The sequence below is a fragment of the Marmota marmota genome, unplaced genomic scaffold, assembly GCF_001458135.2.
Source record: "Marmota marmota marmota unplaced genomic scaffold, marMar, whole genome shotgun sequence".
In the NCBI taxonomy this organism is placed as follows: Eukaryota; Metazoa; Chordata; class Mammalia; order Rodentia; family Sciuridae; genus Marmota; species Marmota marmota.
The window spans coordinates 27515198-27529581 of record NW_026000185.1 but is presented as its reverse complement, the minus strand read 5'-3'; the positions used below and the strand labels follow the sequence as shown (position 1 = coordinate 27529581).

Below are 14384 nucleotides of genomic sequence, written 5' to 3'. Positions count from 1 at the left end.
GCAATAATACAGGATGATGTTCCCTTGTGATACTGGGTAGGAGGCAGTGGCTCAGCCAGCCACACGCTCACAATGGGAGCAGGCTGTGCTCTAGAGTGCTGCCACTACGTGCAGTGAGTCGGGGACATACAGTGTTTCCGATTCAACATTATTTCCACTTTACCATGGGTGTATCAACATGTGGTTAAAACCCCAGTAAGTCAAGGAACATTAACTGCCTGCCTGCTCCGTCTCACACTCACACCGAGTACCGTGAAGACAAGGATTTATAGTTTTTAAAATCTCCATGACTTAGCACAGTTATGCCTTTATCAGATGTTTGTGAAAGAAGAAAAGGGAACCAGGAAAATCTACAATTAGGGATCAGTATTCTGCACTGGATAAACTGGGACTTGTCTTTCAAATTCTTTTCTTCACAAGGTATTTTAAGCAGAAATCTAATGTACAAAACAGACAAAAATGGAACTGCTAGGTATCCTCATAACGGGAAATGGGAGACTACTTCATACTCATTAGCAGAAATGAACAACATGGGGCTGGGATATAGTTCAGTGGTAGAGTGCTTGCCTAGCATGTACAAGGCCCTGAGTTTGATCCCCGGCACCGCAAAAAAACAGAAGAAAATAAAAAACCCACCAGGGAGATCACTACAGACCAACAGAGAAGGGACAAATAATTGCCCAGAATATGTTGATGAGTGCAAAGTACTGAATGTTTGGATAGAAGGATTCCATTCTGTGAAAATCTAATAAAAACTCTCTTTGTAACAGAGAGCACATCAAACTATTAGGGGTTATTAAACAGTGTGGTATCTTTGGGTAGTGAGGCTAGGATGGCAGTTATATATTTTTACTTAACCTCTTGTTTGATTTATTTACAATGAGCATGTTATGTTTAAAACTTTTAAAAAGCCAACAAATTGGATGGATATCTACATAACAACAACAAAAAAACCAAAAAACACCTGAAGTTGGATCCTTACTATATCCTTTACAAAACTTAATTCAAAATGAATCAAAGACCTAACTGTAAAATTAGAAGAAAACAGAGACGGGGCTGGGGATATAGCTCAGTTGGTAGAGTGCTTGCCTTATATGCATAAGGCCCTGGGTTCGATCCTCAGCACCACAAAAAAATAAATAAATAAAAAGAAAACAGAGGGAGGAAAGCTCTGTGACATTTAATTTGGCAATGATTTCTTGGATGTGATACCCAAAGTGGAGGCAACAAAAGAAAAAACACAGATGAGTTGCATTAAAATATGCATCAAAGAGCACTATCAACAGAATAAAAAGACAACCCTGGGAATGGAAAAATACATTTGCAAATCACATATCAGATAAAAGATTAATAGCAAGCACACGCAAAGAATTCCTACAACTCAACCAAACAACCCAATTTAAAAGTGGGCAAAGGAGGGCTTGGGTTGTGGCTCAGTGGTAGATTGCTCGCCTAGCATGTGCGAGGCCCTGGGTTTGATCCTCAGCACCACATAAAAATAAACAAATAAAAGCTTAAAGATTTAAAAAAAGAAAAAAAAAAGAAAGAAAAAAAAGGGCAAAGGACTTGAATACACATTTCTGCAAAGATAAAACAAATGGTGAATAAACACATGAAAAGATTGTCCTATCATTGATCATTAAGGAACTACAAACCAAAACCATAAGACAGCACCTTCTATCCCTTAGGATGGAAACCATCAAAGAAACAGGACATGAGTGCTGGCAAGGACATGCAGAAACCAGAACCCAGAGAACTGCTGACAGAATTTGTGGAAGCTGGTCCAGCCACTGTGGGAAGCACATGGCAGGCCTCCAACAAATTAGACTCCACTTCCATCCACAACTCCACTTCTTGGTGTATCTCAAAAGAATTAAAAACAGAGATATGAAGAGATACATGCAGGCCTTTGTTCACAGCAGCAGTATACTCAATAATTAAGACAGAGAGCAACCGGAGTACCAATCAACGGCTGAATTAGTAAATTAAAATTGTGTGGCTGTGTGGGGGGTATTAAAAGAAATATTTGGGATTCATCTATGACCCTAAAACCCTTGAAATTTCTTGATTTTCTTTAGTTATAGAGGCCCCTAGACAGACTCAGGATGGGTCTGGCCACCAAAAGGACTCAAGTAATTAGAGGTGTGAAACTTTTAGCCCTACCTACAACTCCAGTAAGGGATGAGGAAGGGGCTTCTGGGTTAGTGAACACATGGGTGTGCTGAGAAACTGGGGTTGTTCAGAGAGGGTGTGAAAACTCCAGGCCCTTCCAACCCTATGCTTCTTCCATGCAGCTGTCCCTGAGGTGTAGCCTTTATAGTAACCTAGTTGTCCTAAGAAAAAAATGTTTCCCTGAGTCCTTGAGCCATTTTAGCAAACTACTGAACCTGAGGCAGGGGTCATGAAAACCCTCTTTCGGCTAGCACAGGGACTTGTGACAGGCATCGAAGAGAGCAGTTTTATGGGACTGAGTTCATTAACTTGTGGAACCTGATACAAACTCCCAAGTAGTGTCAGAAATGAACTTCAGCTGAACAACAACAAAAAATCGGAGAACTGCTTGCTGTGGAAGAAAACTCACACACATCATGTCAGAAGTGTTGTTAGATAGAGAAGTGGTTTTCTATTAACATACATTGGTTAAAAACAAAGGAAATTCTTATCATGTTACGTAAATGAAAGCCTATCCCCAAAAAACCAAAGACTGAATGTTTTCTCTGATCAGCAGATTCTGATCCATAGCAGGAGGGAGGGTAAGGAAGAATGAAGGAACTTTTGATTGTGCAGAGGGAAGTGAGGGGAGGGGTGGGGTTGTGGGGATGGGAGGGACTGTAGAATGAGAAGTAATAATACATATATTATTACTCTCTATATGTGTATGATTACACTACTGGTGTGACTCTGAATCACGTACAGCCAGAGAAATGAGAGTCGTGCTCCATTTGTGTACAATTTGTCAAAAATGCATTCTACTGTTGTGTATAACTAATTGAACAAATTAAAACAAACAACAACATCAAAAGAACCCAAAGGAAATTCTGGCATGTGCTATACAACATGAATGAACTTGAAGACATTATGCTGGAAGTTCTAGGGAGGTATACACTTAACAACACAGCATAAAAAATGGGGAATTCCACATTGTATATATTTTTACCACATTTTTGGGGAGAAGATACACATACTCTGACCATTATTCACAGCTGTAGAAAGCTTTAAAAACCACAAATTTGGCAAAAGTGATTTTTAAAAAAGGAATACGGGATCAGGGGGTAATGTCACAAGTAGCTAAAAACTGTAAGGTAAGACTATTTCAAAACCAAATTACAGGGGCTGGGGTGCTGACTCAATGGTTGAGTGCTTGCCTAGCACATGTGAGGCACTGGGTTTGATTCTCAGCACCACATAAAAAATAAATGAATAAAATGAAGGGTATTGTATCCATTTACAACCAAAACAAAAAATTCACACTCACATAATCAAAAACTACATTTCTGGGCTGGGGTTGTGGCTCAGTGGTAGAGCACTTGCCTAGCATATGAGAGGCACTGGGTTCAATCCTCAGCACCACATAAAAATAAAGAACATAAAGGCATTGTGTCCATCTACAACTAAAAAATATTAACAACAACAACAACAACAACAAAACCCCTATGTTCTTTAATAACCAAATACCTTTGCTTCCTCTGCCATTTTTTTCTCTTCATCCACTTCCTCAGTTTTTACTGAATCTTCACTTTGGAGTTTTCTTCTCCTTTGCTTGGGAGCCATGAAGCCTTGGAGAAATTTCTTTATGACACTGGCCTGAAGGGCAATGACACACTCACCAAAATCCTTTAGTTTTTCTAATGAAATGACCTACAAGAAATAATTTAAAAACTAGATTGAGAAAAGGCTGCAAGAAAAACAAAGTCATCTTTAAATTCAAATCAACCTAGACTAAAATATCAAAAGGCCACATAACATAATTTACCACCTGTGTTTCTTAGTTCACTAGATGGAGTATACATTTAAAAGTTGACTACTTCCATTCCCCCAGTGATAGGATACATAGAATGCTGAAATCTCACTCACTTCAAGAGTTACAGAACTCACTCATCTGATAATACTGAGCACCTACCAAGTGTAAACTATAGTCTTAATGCAAAGACAAACTGAGGAAAATCAAAATTTACTGTTTTTTTGGCTTAGTTACTTGATGAGAAAACAGGAGTTAAATCACATCATCAAAATCATGCTCTCAGATCCAGATTCCACTCTGGGGGAGGGGGCAACCCCACTAGGACTGCAGGGCCGGGCTCTGTTTCTTCAGGCAGCTCCTAGAACTCTGAGAACTTCTAACAGCACTTGGTGGAGTTGGGAGTCATCACTCAAGGTTGGCTTGGATTATTTTGAGTTGGGATTAAGTCAATGGCGCCAATCAAGAAGAAAGTTGAATTGATGTATATTAGTGTAGCCAGAAGTTTCTGCATATTCCAAGACAGAATGTTTTTTCCTACAAAAAAGACTGCAGCTGTCTGTCCAGTAACCAGCACAAGTTATCAAAGAGGACACCTCTGAACTAAGGAGTGAACTGCCGCGGTAATGAGCGCTGGTGCAGAAGCGCTTGACACAGCTGAGGCATTGATGGCAGGTGCTGGAGGACATTAGCCTGCAGCACAAAATGCCGGCCAAAGTCCCTCAGGGGTCCTTGGCCTGCCTGGAGCTGGCATCTGCCAGCATGGCTGAGCCTCTGAAGCTGACCTGAGAGGGGTCTGGCCTACAAGGTAGCGCCCTGCAGACAGTTTGGCCAAATGTTCCTATGTGGATGTGGCATTTTAGAAGAACTATTTACGGGAGAATGAGTCACTGTTTTGTTTCCACCCAAAAATTTCCTCCAATTTTTATAAACTGTTAATTACTTGAGTACTTTATAAAATACCTATAGCTTTGTAAATGAAGTGGTTTTTAAATTTTTTTTTTTTTGAGGAGGGGAGGTTATAACAAAGTTTAGACTATTAGTTTGATGACAGATTCTTTCTTGGTTTTTAATTTTTTAAATTTCTATATGACTTTATATGTATTTCCCCAGTTGTTAGTCTGTTAAGATCTGAGGGGGAAACTGCAACCTGAGGAGAAAACTTACAAAACTCTTCAGGGAAGAAAAAATTTGGTCGAAGGCCTTTTGTGATAATTACCCATCCATGGTAGTGTAAACAAATATGTAAATTTGCTGTTTCAAGACTTAACTTCTTCAAGAAAAGAAATCTAAAGCAATGTTTGTAATGTTTCCAGAGTATTACAGAGTTCACATATTTTGTAAATGGGCCAGAAAAGGGTTAAAATCTGCTAGGATTGTGTAGTAATATTACAGTAGATCCTTAAGCTGATGCTGCCTTTTATTTGGGTGCTTATTTTGCATGGTATTTACTGTTTTGAGGGGGAGACATAATAGGAGCATGATTGCTAAATGCCTTGCAGCAAGTGAATCAGTGTAACAAAGCAAACCTTGTCTCACTAACATGACAGAAAGGACACAAGTGAAGTACTAGGGGTCAAAGTTCAGTCTGATTCTTATTCTTTTGAGTTTTGTTTTATGTGCTTGTGTTTGTTTTACTGTTTGAAGAAGAGACAGTTTACACAAAGGAAGATTCTTGCTCATAGATTTGATTCCAGGGAACTAGGGCCTTGGGATGGAGAGTGACCTGCAGACTGATCCTCAGCTACTTCACCTCCACAAACAGCACATGGGGCCTCCACTGGCCCTCTTGTTGAAGTCTTTCTCTGTTCTATGCAAAGCTTGTTCGAGTACATCCCTTCACCCAGTACAAACATTCCACTGTCGTCTGAATAGTCATTAGGTTGGTGATTTGGTGTCTTAATTTGTTTTTCCTCTCCAGCCCTGCAGATCCCTCCTCACAGACATCAAAATTCATTCATGTTCCTGGTCTGGCCTGGATACCACCTGGTCCATGAAGCCTGCATTTCATTCCAGGGTACAGGACTCTATTTCTTTCGCTGTCCTTGTGGGTTAATGAACTCCTATCTGTTTCTGTGCCCCTTACTACACTGAATGCTCTTTGGGAATTAGACATTATTCCCCTTGAAAATACAAGCACATGCATTTTATAGGATACTTTGTACTCACTTTGGATATGCTTCTCATTACTCATTTTGTTTGTGTGCTCTGCTGATGGAGGCCAGCAGATTCCCTCGATTAGAATGTATAGGTCAAAACTTTTTTTTTAAATATTAAAAAAAATTTTTTAAATTAATTTTAGTTATAGATGGACATAATACCTTTATTTTTAATTTTTACGTGGTTCTGGGGATCGAACCCAGTGCCTCACGCATGCTAGGCAACCGCCATACAACTGAGCCACAATCCCAGCCCAGGTCAAAACTTAAAAGTTATTCTTTTTCTTTTTTTTAAATATTTTATTTTTTAATTATAGCTGGACACAATACCTTTATTTTTTATTTATTTATTTATTTTTATGTGGTGCTGAGGGTCAAACCCAGGGCCTCGCACGTGCTAGGCAAGTGCTCTGCCACTCAGCCACAACCCCAGCCCCTTAAAGATATTCTTATTATAAGGGTTTAACCTGATCACCTCATGCTAGCTAGAAGTTCTAATTGGAAGCTTTAGGTTTCTTGATTAAAAGCCTAAATAAACTAAGTTTTGGGCAGTCTTTCAACAATAAAGGTATTTTTGGTGAAAAGATTTTAAACTGTTCTACTTGATGCTTAGTGAAAATATTCTGAGTTAGTGTATATACAAGTTATTATCTTCTCTTTATAATAATTCAGAAATTATCTATCAAATGACAGTTTTTCACAAATAAATCATGCTCTTACACACTGCACACTATCTTGTCACAGAAGGCATACCAATTTAGAAATTCCATTTTACAGCTAAAAAGAGATATAACTCAATGTCACTAAGAAAGAGGTCTGCATTTAGCAGTGTAGGCAACTGATGAGCATTTGTTAAAATTTTTAAAAATTTGTTAAAATTTTAAAAAGTATGCATACAGCTACTTTTCAGGTTATGATTGGATGTTCACACTGTTCTGAGATGTGCCTCTCTCTTGTTACAACCTCACCATATCACCCATCTGACATGAAATAAATATGTAGTACTGGAAAATAACAAAATCACTTAGGTTCAACAAGTCTTCAAGTATCATTCAGAACCACAAATATATTTAAATCTGCTTTTCTAGAAAATGTACCAAGGATTCATCACTAGACTAGTTAAAAGGAAAAACTTACATATGCAATACATTATATGTAATTTGTTAATTCTGATAACAAAGAAAAGAAATGCAGACCATGAAAAAAAAAAAAAAAAAAGGATTGATATTTACAAATTAGGGAAAATGAAAAAGATGCACCAAACTTTACAACTGTAAGAATACACAAGCCAAAAAGCCAGATGTGGTCATGTGTAGTGTTCTAATTTGTCATAAGGCTGAGGTAGGAGAATCACAAATTCAAGGCCAGCTTGGTCAACATGAGACCCCACCTCAAAAAAGGAAAAAGAAGGGGGGAAAAAAAAATACACCACACTATCAGATGCACCTCCCAACACAAACACTCCTTAATACCCATGAAAGTGTAAGTCCCTTTTATAAAGGGGTACAGTATTTGCATATAGCCTGTATATCCTTCCATGTATTAAGCTCTAAATGACTTATGAAACCTATTACAATGTAAGTGCTACATAAATATCTCTTAGAATTTAAGACAAGGGGAAAAAAATCTCCACATGTTCAGTACCGTCACAAATTTTCCCAAACATTTTTTAAAAATATTTATTTTTAGTTGTAGTTGGACACAATACCTTTATTTTATTTATTTATTTATTTATTTGTATGTGATGCTGAGGATCGAACCCAGGGCCTCGCACGTGCTAGGCAAGTGCTCTACCCGCTGAGCCTCAAACCCAGCCCCTTCCCAAACATTTTTGATCGGTGGTTGGTTGAATACACAGATGTGGAGCCCATGGTTAGAAGACTGACTATAATTTGAAAAGATCCACAAACATTAGTATCTAGAATTATGTGGACTTTATGATTTAAAATCGGAAAAACACATCTTACAATAACAGTTGATAGCATTTGCCAGTCTTCTCTTCAGCTTTGGTACACAGACCTATGTAACGTGGAACAAGGGGTCTCTTGAAACAGCTTTACTTATACTTCTTAAGGATCCTTTCACACATCAAGACTGTGAATGGGCCTTAAAATATACTTCACTTAATTAGCATAAGTGACACCCAACTAAACATAGCTTAACTCAGCAGATAGAGTATACAGAATGGATCCAAGTAGGATTCAGACACATTTCACAATTTGAAGCACAGGTATCATAATGGAAAGAAAAGTTAAATGATGGGCTGGTGATATAGCTCATTTGATAGAGTGCTTGCCAAGGCTCTGGATTCAATCCCCAGTACCACACACACAAAAAAAGAAATGTTATATGACCATGGCTTGACAGCCAGTTTTCATTCAGGTAAATTAGATAAGCTCTTTTCAAACAAAGGTTCTGAGGAGACTACTAGATTTTTTTCTGGAAATCAGCAAAAGATAACAAAGGGAAAAATAACGTACTTAAACAATTTTTGGTTGTATACATAACACTCAGGACAAACCCAAACATGATTTCTAGGGTTATCTTGGCAAGTCAATTACAGTATCAAGAAACAATTTCAAACTGTATTTTTCTAGGTAACAGCTTTCAAAGTGGTTTTTTTTATACTCTTTACCCGGGCTTCGAATTCTGATGTTTCTTCCACATATCCAAGTCCTCCCTTTTGTAACCTTGTTGCAACTTCAATGAGATCACTCCGGAGAAAGTTTAAAAGCTCCTGGTTGCCATCACAGGATTTTAGACCCAAATTTGGTTTACGAGCTAGATGAATAGAGTGAATGATGTCCTGGTACCTATAAGAATTGGGGCAAAGGAAAGGGGGAAATAAAAAGTATTTGGAAAAAAAAAAGAAAAAGAAAAAGAAAAAAAGTATTTGAAGATATTCTTTAAATTTCAATTACTTGAATGACATGTTCTATTTCTACAAAACTTATTTTCTCCTTATTGTTTTTTAGTCAGTCTCATGTTTTAGGTACACAATTTTCAAATTTTTCTTAATTCTTGCTTCATTCTAAAAACAATTATTTTATTCTGTGTTGGCTAATTCTGGTGTCTGGTAAACAATGCCTTTCCTAGTTCTCACTCATGACACCTGATTTGTGCATTTTGTGACTTGTTTCCCAGGACTCTCCTGGAATGTCAGCTATGGGAACTGCTGGAGGCCTGGCTGGTGCTGTGCTCCTCTGGAGAACCTGCACTTGATTGTTTGTTCCAAGAAAATGCCACCAAACTGGGATGACTTTAAATTGTCTGCTTAAAACTTATCACAACACAAAGAAATGTCAATGTACGACCAAAACTACACAGTAACTTCAGTAGAGTTTAGTCTCACACTGAAGATTAACCCTTTCAGGTCCCAGCAATAGATTCCTATCAGGCACTCTACCCCAGGGGCCACACGCTTTCCTGTAGGCTTCCTACAAAATAAACACTAAAGCTCATGTCATTCGAGCTGAACACAAAGTTCCTCTCTCTGTCTTAGTAATAAAGACTTTTATATTATTTTCCTTGGATGTACCTTCGCTATGTCACGCTGGTTTCTCCCTTCATGATTTCCAGATGCTACAGAACCTCCCTTTCATTTTCTCCTTTGATGCAAGTGTCATCTAGGAATATACTTAACTCAGTGGCAGTTAAGATCATTTTGGCCATTAATGAAGAATTCATTTTAACTTTACTGCAATCTGAGAAAATATCCTAAAGTCAATGTTTGTAAATTTGTTGAGCTTTTGTGGCTAAGTACATGGTTAATTTTTATATTCAATGAATATAAAAATCTTATTTCTTATGCTTCTAGCTGCCCTCATATACTTTTGTTCACCCTTTTATTTACATTCCCATCCCTTTACATATTTTCTTGTAAATAGTATGTATGTTTTGGTTTTCAAATCAGAACCTCAAATGGCTCATGAAACATTATCCTATCCCCCGGTCTCCCTCAAGAGGAAACAACTCAAATAATGACCACCAAAAGAAGGGACAAACTAGGGTGAATTCACTAATATTATACAGATTTATGGAATATTATACAGAAATAAAAGTGCAATTCAATTATAAATAAAATAAAGGTATTGTGTCCATCTACAACTAAAGAAAAAAATTTTTTTTTAGAGTTCAAAACAAGCCAGCACTCGACTATAATCCTAGTGACTCAGGAGGCTGGGGCATGAAGATTTCAAATTCAAGGGCAGCCTTAACAACCTAGTGAGGCCTTGTCTGAAAATAAAAAATAAAAAGGGCTGGGGATGCAGCTCAGTGATAAAGCACTCCTGGCTCGAATCTCCAGTACTATAAAGAAAAGAACAGAATTTCAAAACAAAGCAAACAAGTTTTTTTTAGTTTTTTTTTTGTTTTGTTTTGTTTTTGGTACTGAAGATTAAACTCGGCACTTTACAGCTGGGATATATCCCCAGCCTTTTTTACTTCTTATTTTGAGGCAGGGTCTCTCTAAACTGCTGAGGCTGGCCTTGAACTTGCAATCCCCCTGCCTCAGCCTCCCAAGTTGCTGGGATTTTAAATGTGTCCCACTGGCCCTAGCTCCAAGGAATTCTAAAAATATTCAGTAAAAAAAAAGAAAAAAAGTTTTTACTTTGAGACATGGTCTCAGTATGTTGCCCAGGCTGGCACTGAACTCTAGATCCTCCTGTCTAAGCCTCCTCAAGTGCTGGCTTTCACCACATCTAGCTTTCATCTTTAATCCTGATAGTCTCTAACCATGAACAAGAAGTTTTGATCTGTTTGCATTTAATGAATAGAACAGGTCCTCTCAATCTACTCATATGCCTTTAAAAATACTTTGACCAAAGAGGAGGAACCTCATAGATCTGTATTTCTTTGTGGTTCTGGGTACTAACACTTTGTCTTTCTTAAATTGACAGGATACATTTGTATTAAGAAACATGATTTTGAGCATAATTTTAATTAATGAACATATTAAGCAATGGAATAAAATTAATACGATATACCTATCACCAGTCCAAAAAGTTTGGCAATACCATAGAGTGTGTACTAAAAGGTATTTTTATCTGTTGAACGAACTCTGGATTCAGCCATGAAAATAAATATGTGGTCAGAAATTAGAAGTAGCCTTAAGCCAAAAACCCTTATCCTGCCTTTGATATAAAGAGTGGATACAACAGAAATAGCATCAAAAAAACTCTAAATGAAATGGATGCTATTTTGAAAACAAGACTGGTTTTGTGGATTTTAATTTTGTTTTGTTTCTCATATCGGGTATGAAATCCAGGGCCTCCCTCATGCATACTAGGCAACAACTCTACCACTGAACTATATCCCCAGTCCTTTTTATTGTGAGATAGGTATCACTAGCATGCCCAGGCTGGCCTTAAACCTGTAATCCTCCTGCCTCAGCCTCCCAAATACCTAGGATTACAGGTATATTCAATGAGGCCCAGCTTTTTTTAAAAAGATATAATTTATATAAAATAAAATTCACCATTTAAAAAAAGTATTGTTTTATGGGATTTATCACAACTACCAAGCTCTAAAGCATTTCCAAAACCCTAAATAGAGACTCATGCATGTTAACAGTCCTAATATTCCCTCCCCTATTCTCTGGCAATGAGGAATCTGCTTTCTGTTTCTAAGTAGTTGCCCCTTCTAGATGTTTCATATAAAAGAAACCATAAAATACCTAGTATTTTATATTTGGCTTCTTTCATTCAAACCTTACATTTTGTAGGTTCATCCATGTTGTAACAACACTTCATTCCATTCTTGTGGCTAAATAATATCCCATCATTCAGAAATACCATATTTTGTTTATCCACATGATGGGTATTTACATTCCACTTTAGGGCTATGGTGAATCTTGACAAAACACTTTTTTTTTGGTACTGGGGATTGAACTTGGGGTGCTGTGCCACAGAGCTACAACCTTACCCCTTTTTATTTTGGGACAGGGTTTTGTTAAACTGCTAAGAGCCTTGCTAAATTGCTGAGGCTGGCCTCAAAAATGCAATCCTCAGCATTCAGAGTTGCTGGGATTAGAGGGGTGTGCCAATGCACCAGCTTAATGAACGGAATACTTTAAAAAACCAACCCATCTGGTACTACGTTTGCAAGAGTGCCTAATTACAATGAGGCTAACAGCTTTATACAGGGCAAGCATTATTCAATAAGAAATCCTGCTAGCCTGTATTATATATGATTTAAAGGTATATTTTTCCAGATAAGCATGATGCACCAAAAATATGAACATCCAAGGGTTACAGAAATTTTTAAATTTTTACTTTATAAGCAAAACCTAAAATATTCCTCAGATATTTATATCTACTATTGAAGAGAAGATGTGAGAAGCAAGAGAAAAATCCTTACCTCTTTTCTAGTCTCTCTTTAAGTTGACTTTCTCTTATTCCCTGAGGATGAAGGCAGTTTAGCAACTCATCCAATTCCTTCTGACTATCACATAAAAACCTGTAGAGGCAAAAGATCTTACAACTCTGAAAAGCCATCAAACAATAATGGATCAAGTGTTGGTGGTGGAAATTGTAAAAGCAAAATCCTAAACCTGTTTACAGTCTAATATCTACAATTAGAATAAATAATTCACTCTTTCCACGATGCCAATTGTCAGCTTTATCATAACACTGGAGCCAGTGTTTCTTTAGTACTATGGAAAATTTTATAAAGTTAATAGAAATATATGTCCACATAACTTCAAAAAGAAAACCTATACCTGAAAGACGAAAAGTCAGTTGATCACAGCTAATGCAGTTAAAGGAATTAGAAGGGCCCTCTCAAAACCTAGTTTCTTGCTAAAAAAGCACAACTATGCAAAAAGGAAGGCTACTGGATGTACAATTTCTATTATTTAATAAGTTTTAATCAATAAATTTGTTATATAGTTTATAAAAAGTATAATTATCAAGTTAATAAACTTGAATGAATTAATAAAACCTAATTCAGGAATATCCTAAATCCTCTGTTCCCAGATTCAAGAGCTTCTCTACTGCCATATAAGATCTTATATAATATTATAAGATATTATATAATATACAAAGTTATTACAGAGGGAAAAATCAAATTCCAAATGTGGAGAAATACAAATATCTGCTTATCAGAAAATCAAATCTGCTTTTAAAACAGTTTTAATATTCAAAAATTCAAAGTAACATGAAATGTTCTTATTAGATGTCATTATACTAAATATTTTCTTCCTTAACACTTCAGAAAAAAAAAAAGAAAAAAGAAAGAGCAACCAGATGAATGCTCACATTACCATAGGTTCTGTCCTTGCTTGGGAATGGTAGTCTCCACAGCCATTTCTACTGCTGATCCATGCTGTGTGTTAACAGTTGTGTTTTTGCCTAAGTTTGTTTTCTTACCTAAGAAGAATGTAACCATTAAGTTGATCATAGTAAATACTAATTCCTCGTTTCAAAACTAAGTACCCTATGCCAGGCCCAACAACTAACAACATAGATGCTGTCTATCAAATATGTGACATGTACAGTAGACACAAATTTCTCTTAAATATCATGCACAGTACATTATTTGAGTCAAATGGTCTCCAAATTATGATAATACAATTTACAACTTTTACATTTTATGATGATAGGAAAGTGATACACATCATCATATCATTAGAAACTGTACTTCAAACTTTTATTAACTTTCCCTGGGTCTGCAATATGCAATACAGCACTCTACTGCAATGCTGGGTAGTGTCAGCAAGCCACATATTCCCAAGGGTAAGCAATGATGGTTTACAGTGTGCTACGATGCTCCTAAGCCATGCTGTTTAGTAGGATATATGTACTAAATGCATTTTATTTTTTTAATTTTTTTTAGTTGTAGATGGACAATACCTTTATTTAACTTATTTATTTTTATGTGGTACTGAGAATTGAACCCAGGGCCTCCAAGTGCTAGGCAAGCGCTCTTCTACTGAGCTACAACTCCAGCCCTTAACTGTGTCTTCAACATATAATATTTTCAATTTCCAGTGGGTTTATGGGAACATAATTCCACAGGAAGTTAAGAAGTACCTGTATTTACTCTCTACAGTTGAACAGCTGTATAGTTAAAATTTTAAGAGTATAGTAACTTAGAACAGAGTAGAGGGATGACTAAATAACTTTACATCAAAGCAAATAAAGAATCCTTGGAATGGGACATAGCTCAGTGATAATGGCGCTTGCCTCAAATGACTGAGGCACTGGATTTGATTCCCAGTACTGCAAAAAAAAAAAAAAAAAAAAAAAAAAAAAAAAAAAAAAAAAAAA

General features: G+C 36.8%; 1 protein-coding gene and 1 pseudogene across 1 annotated transcript in view; one reads left to right on the top strand and one right to left on the bottom strand.

Annotated features, from left to right (window-relative positions):
* The window catches only part of Baz1b (bromodomain adjacent to zinc finger domain 1B), a 70081-nt gene that overhangs the window by 12894 nt on the left and 42803 nt on the right, over positions 1 to 14384 (bottom strand). Inside the window, exons 9-12 of the mRNA XM_048789940.1 lie at positions 13379 to 13484; positions 12475 to 12573; positions 8753 to 8930; positions 3676 to 3858 (exon numbers count right to left, since the gene is read on the bottom strand). Coding sequence (XP_048645897.1) covers positions 3676 to 3858; positions 8753 to 8930; positions 12475 to 12573; positions 13379 to 13484 — 566 coding nt within the window. The remainder of the gene's footprint in view (positions 1 to 3675; positions 3859 to 8752; positions 8931 to 12474; positions 12574 to 13378; positions 13485 to 14384) is intronic.
* LOC125612433 lies at positions 7011 to 7103 on the top strand (annotated as a pseudogene).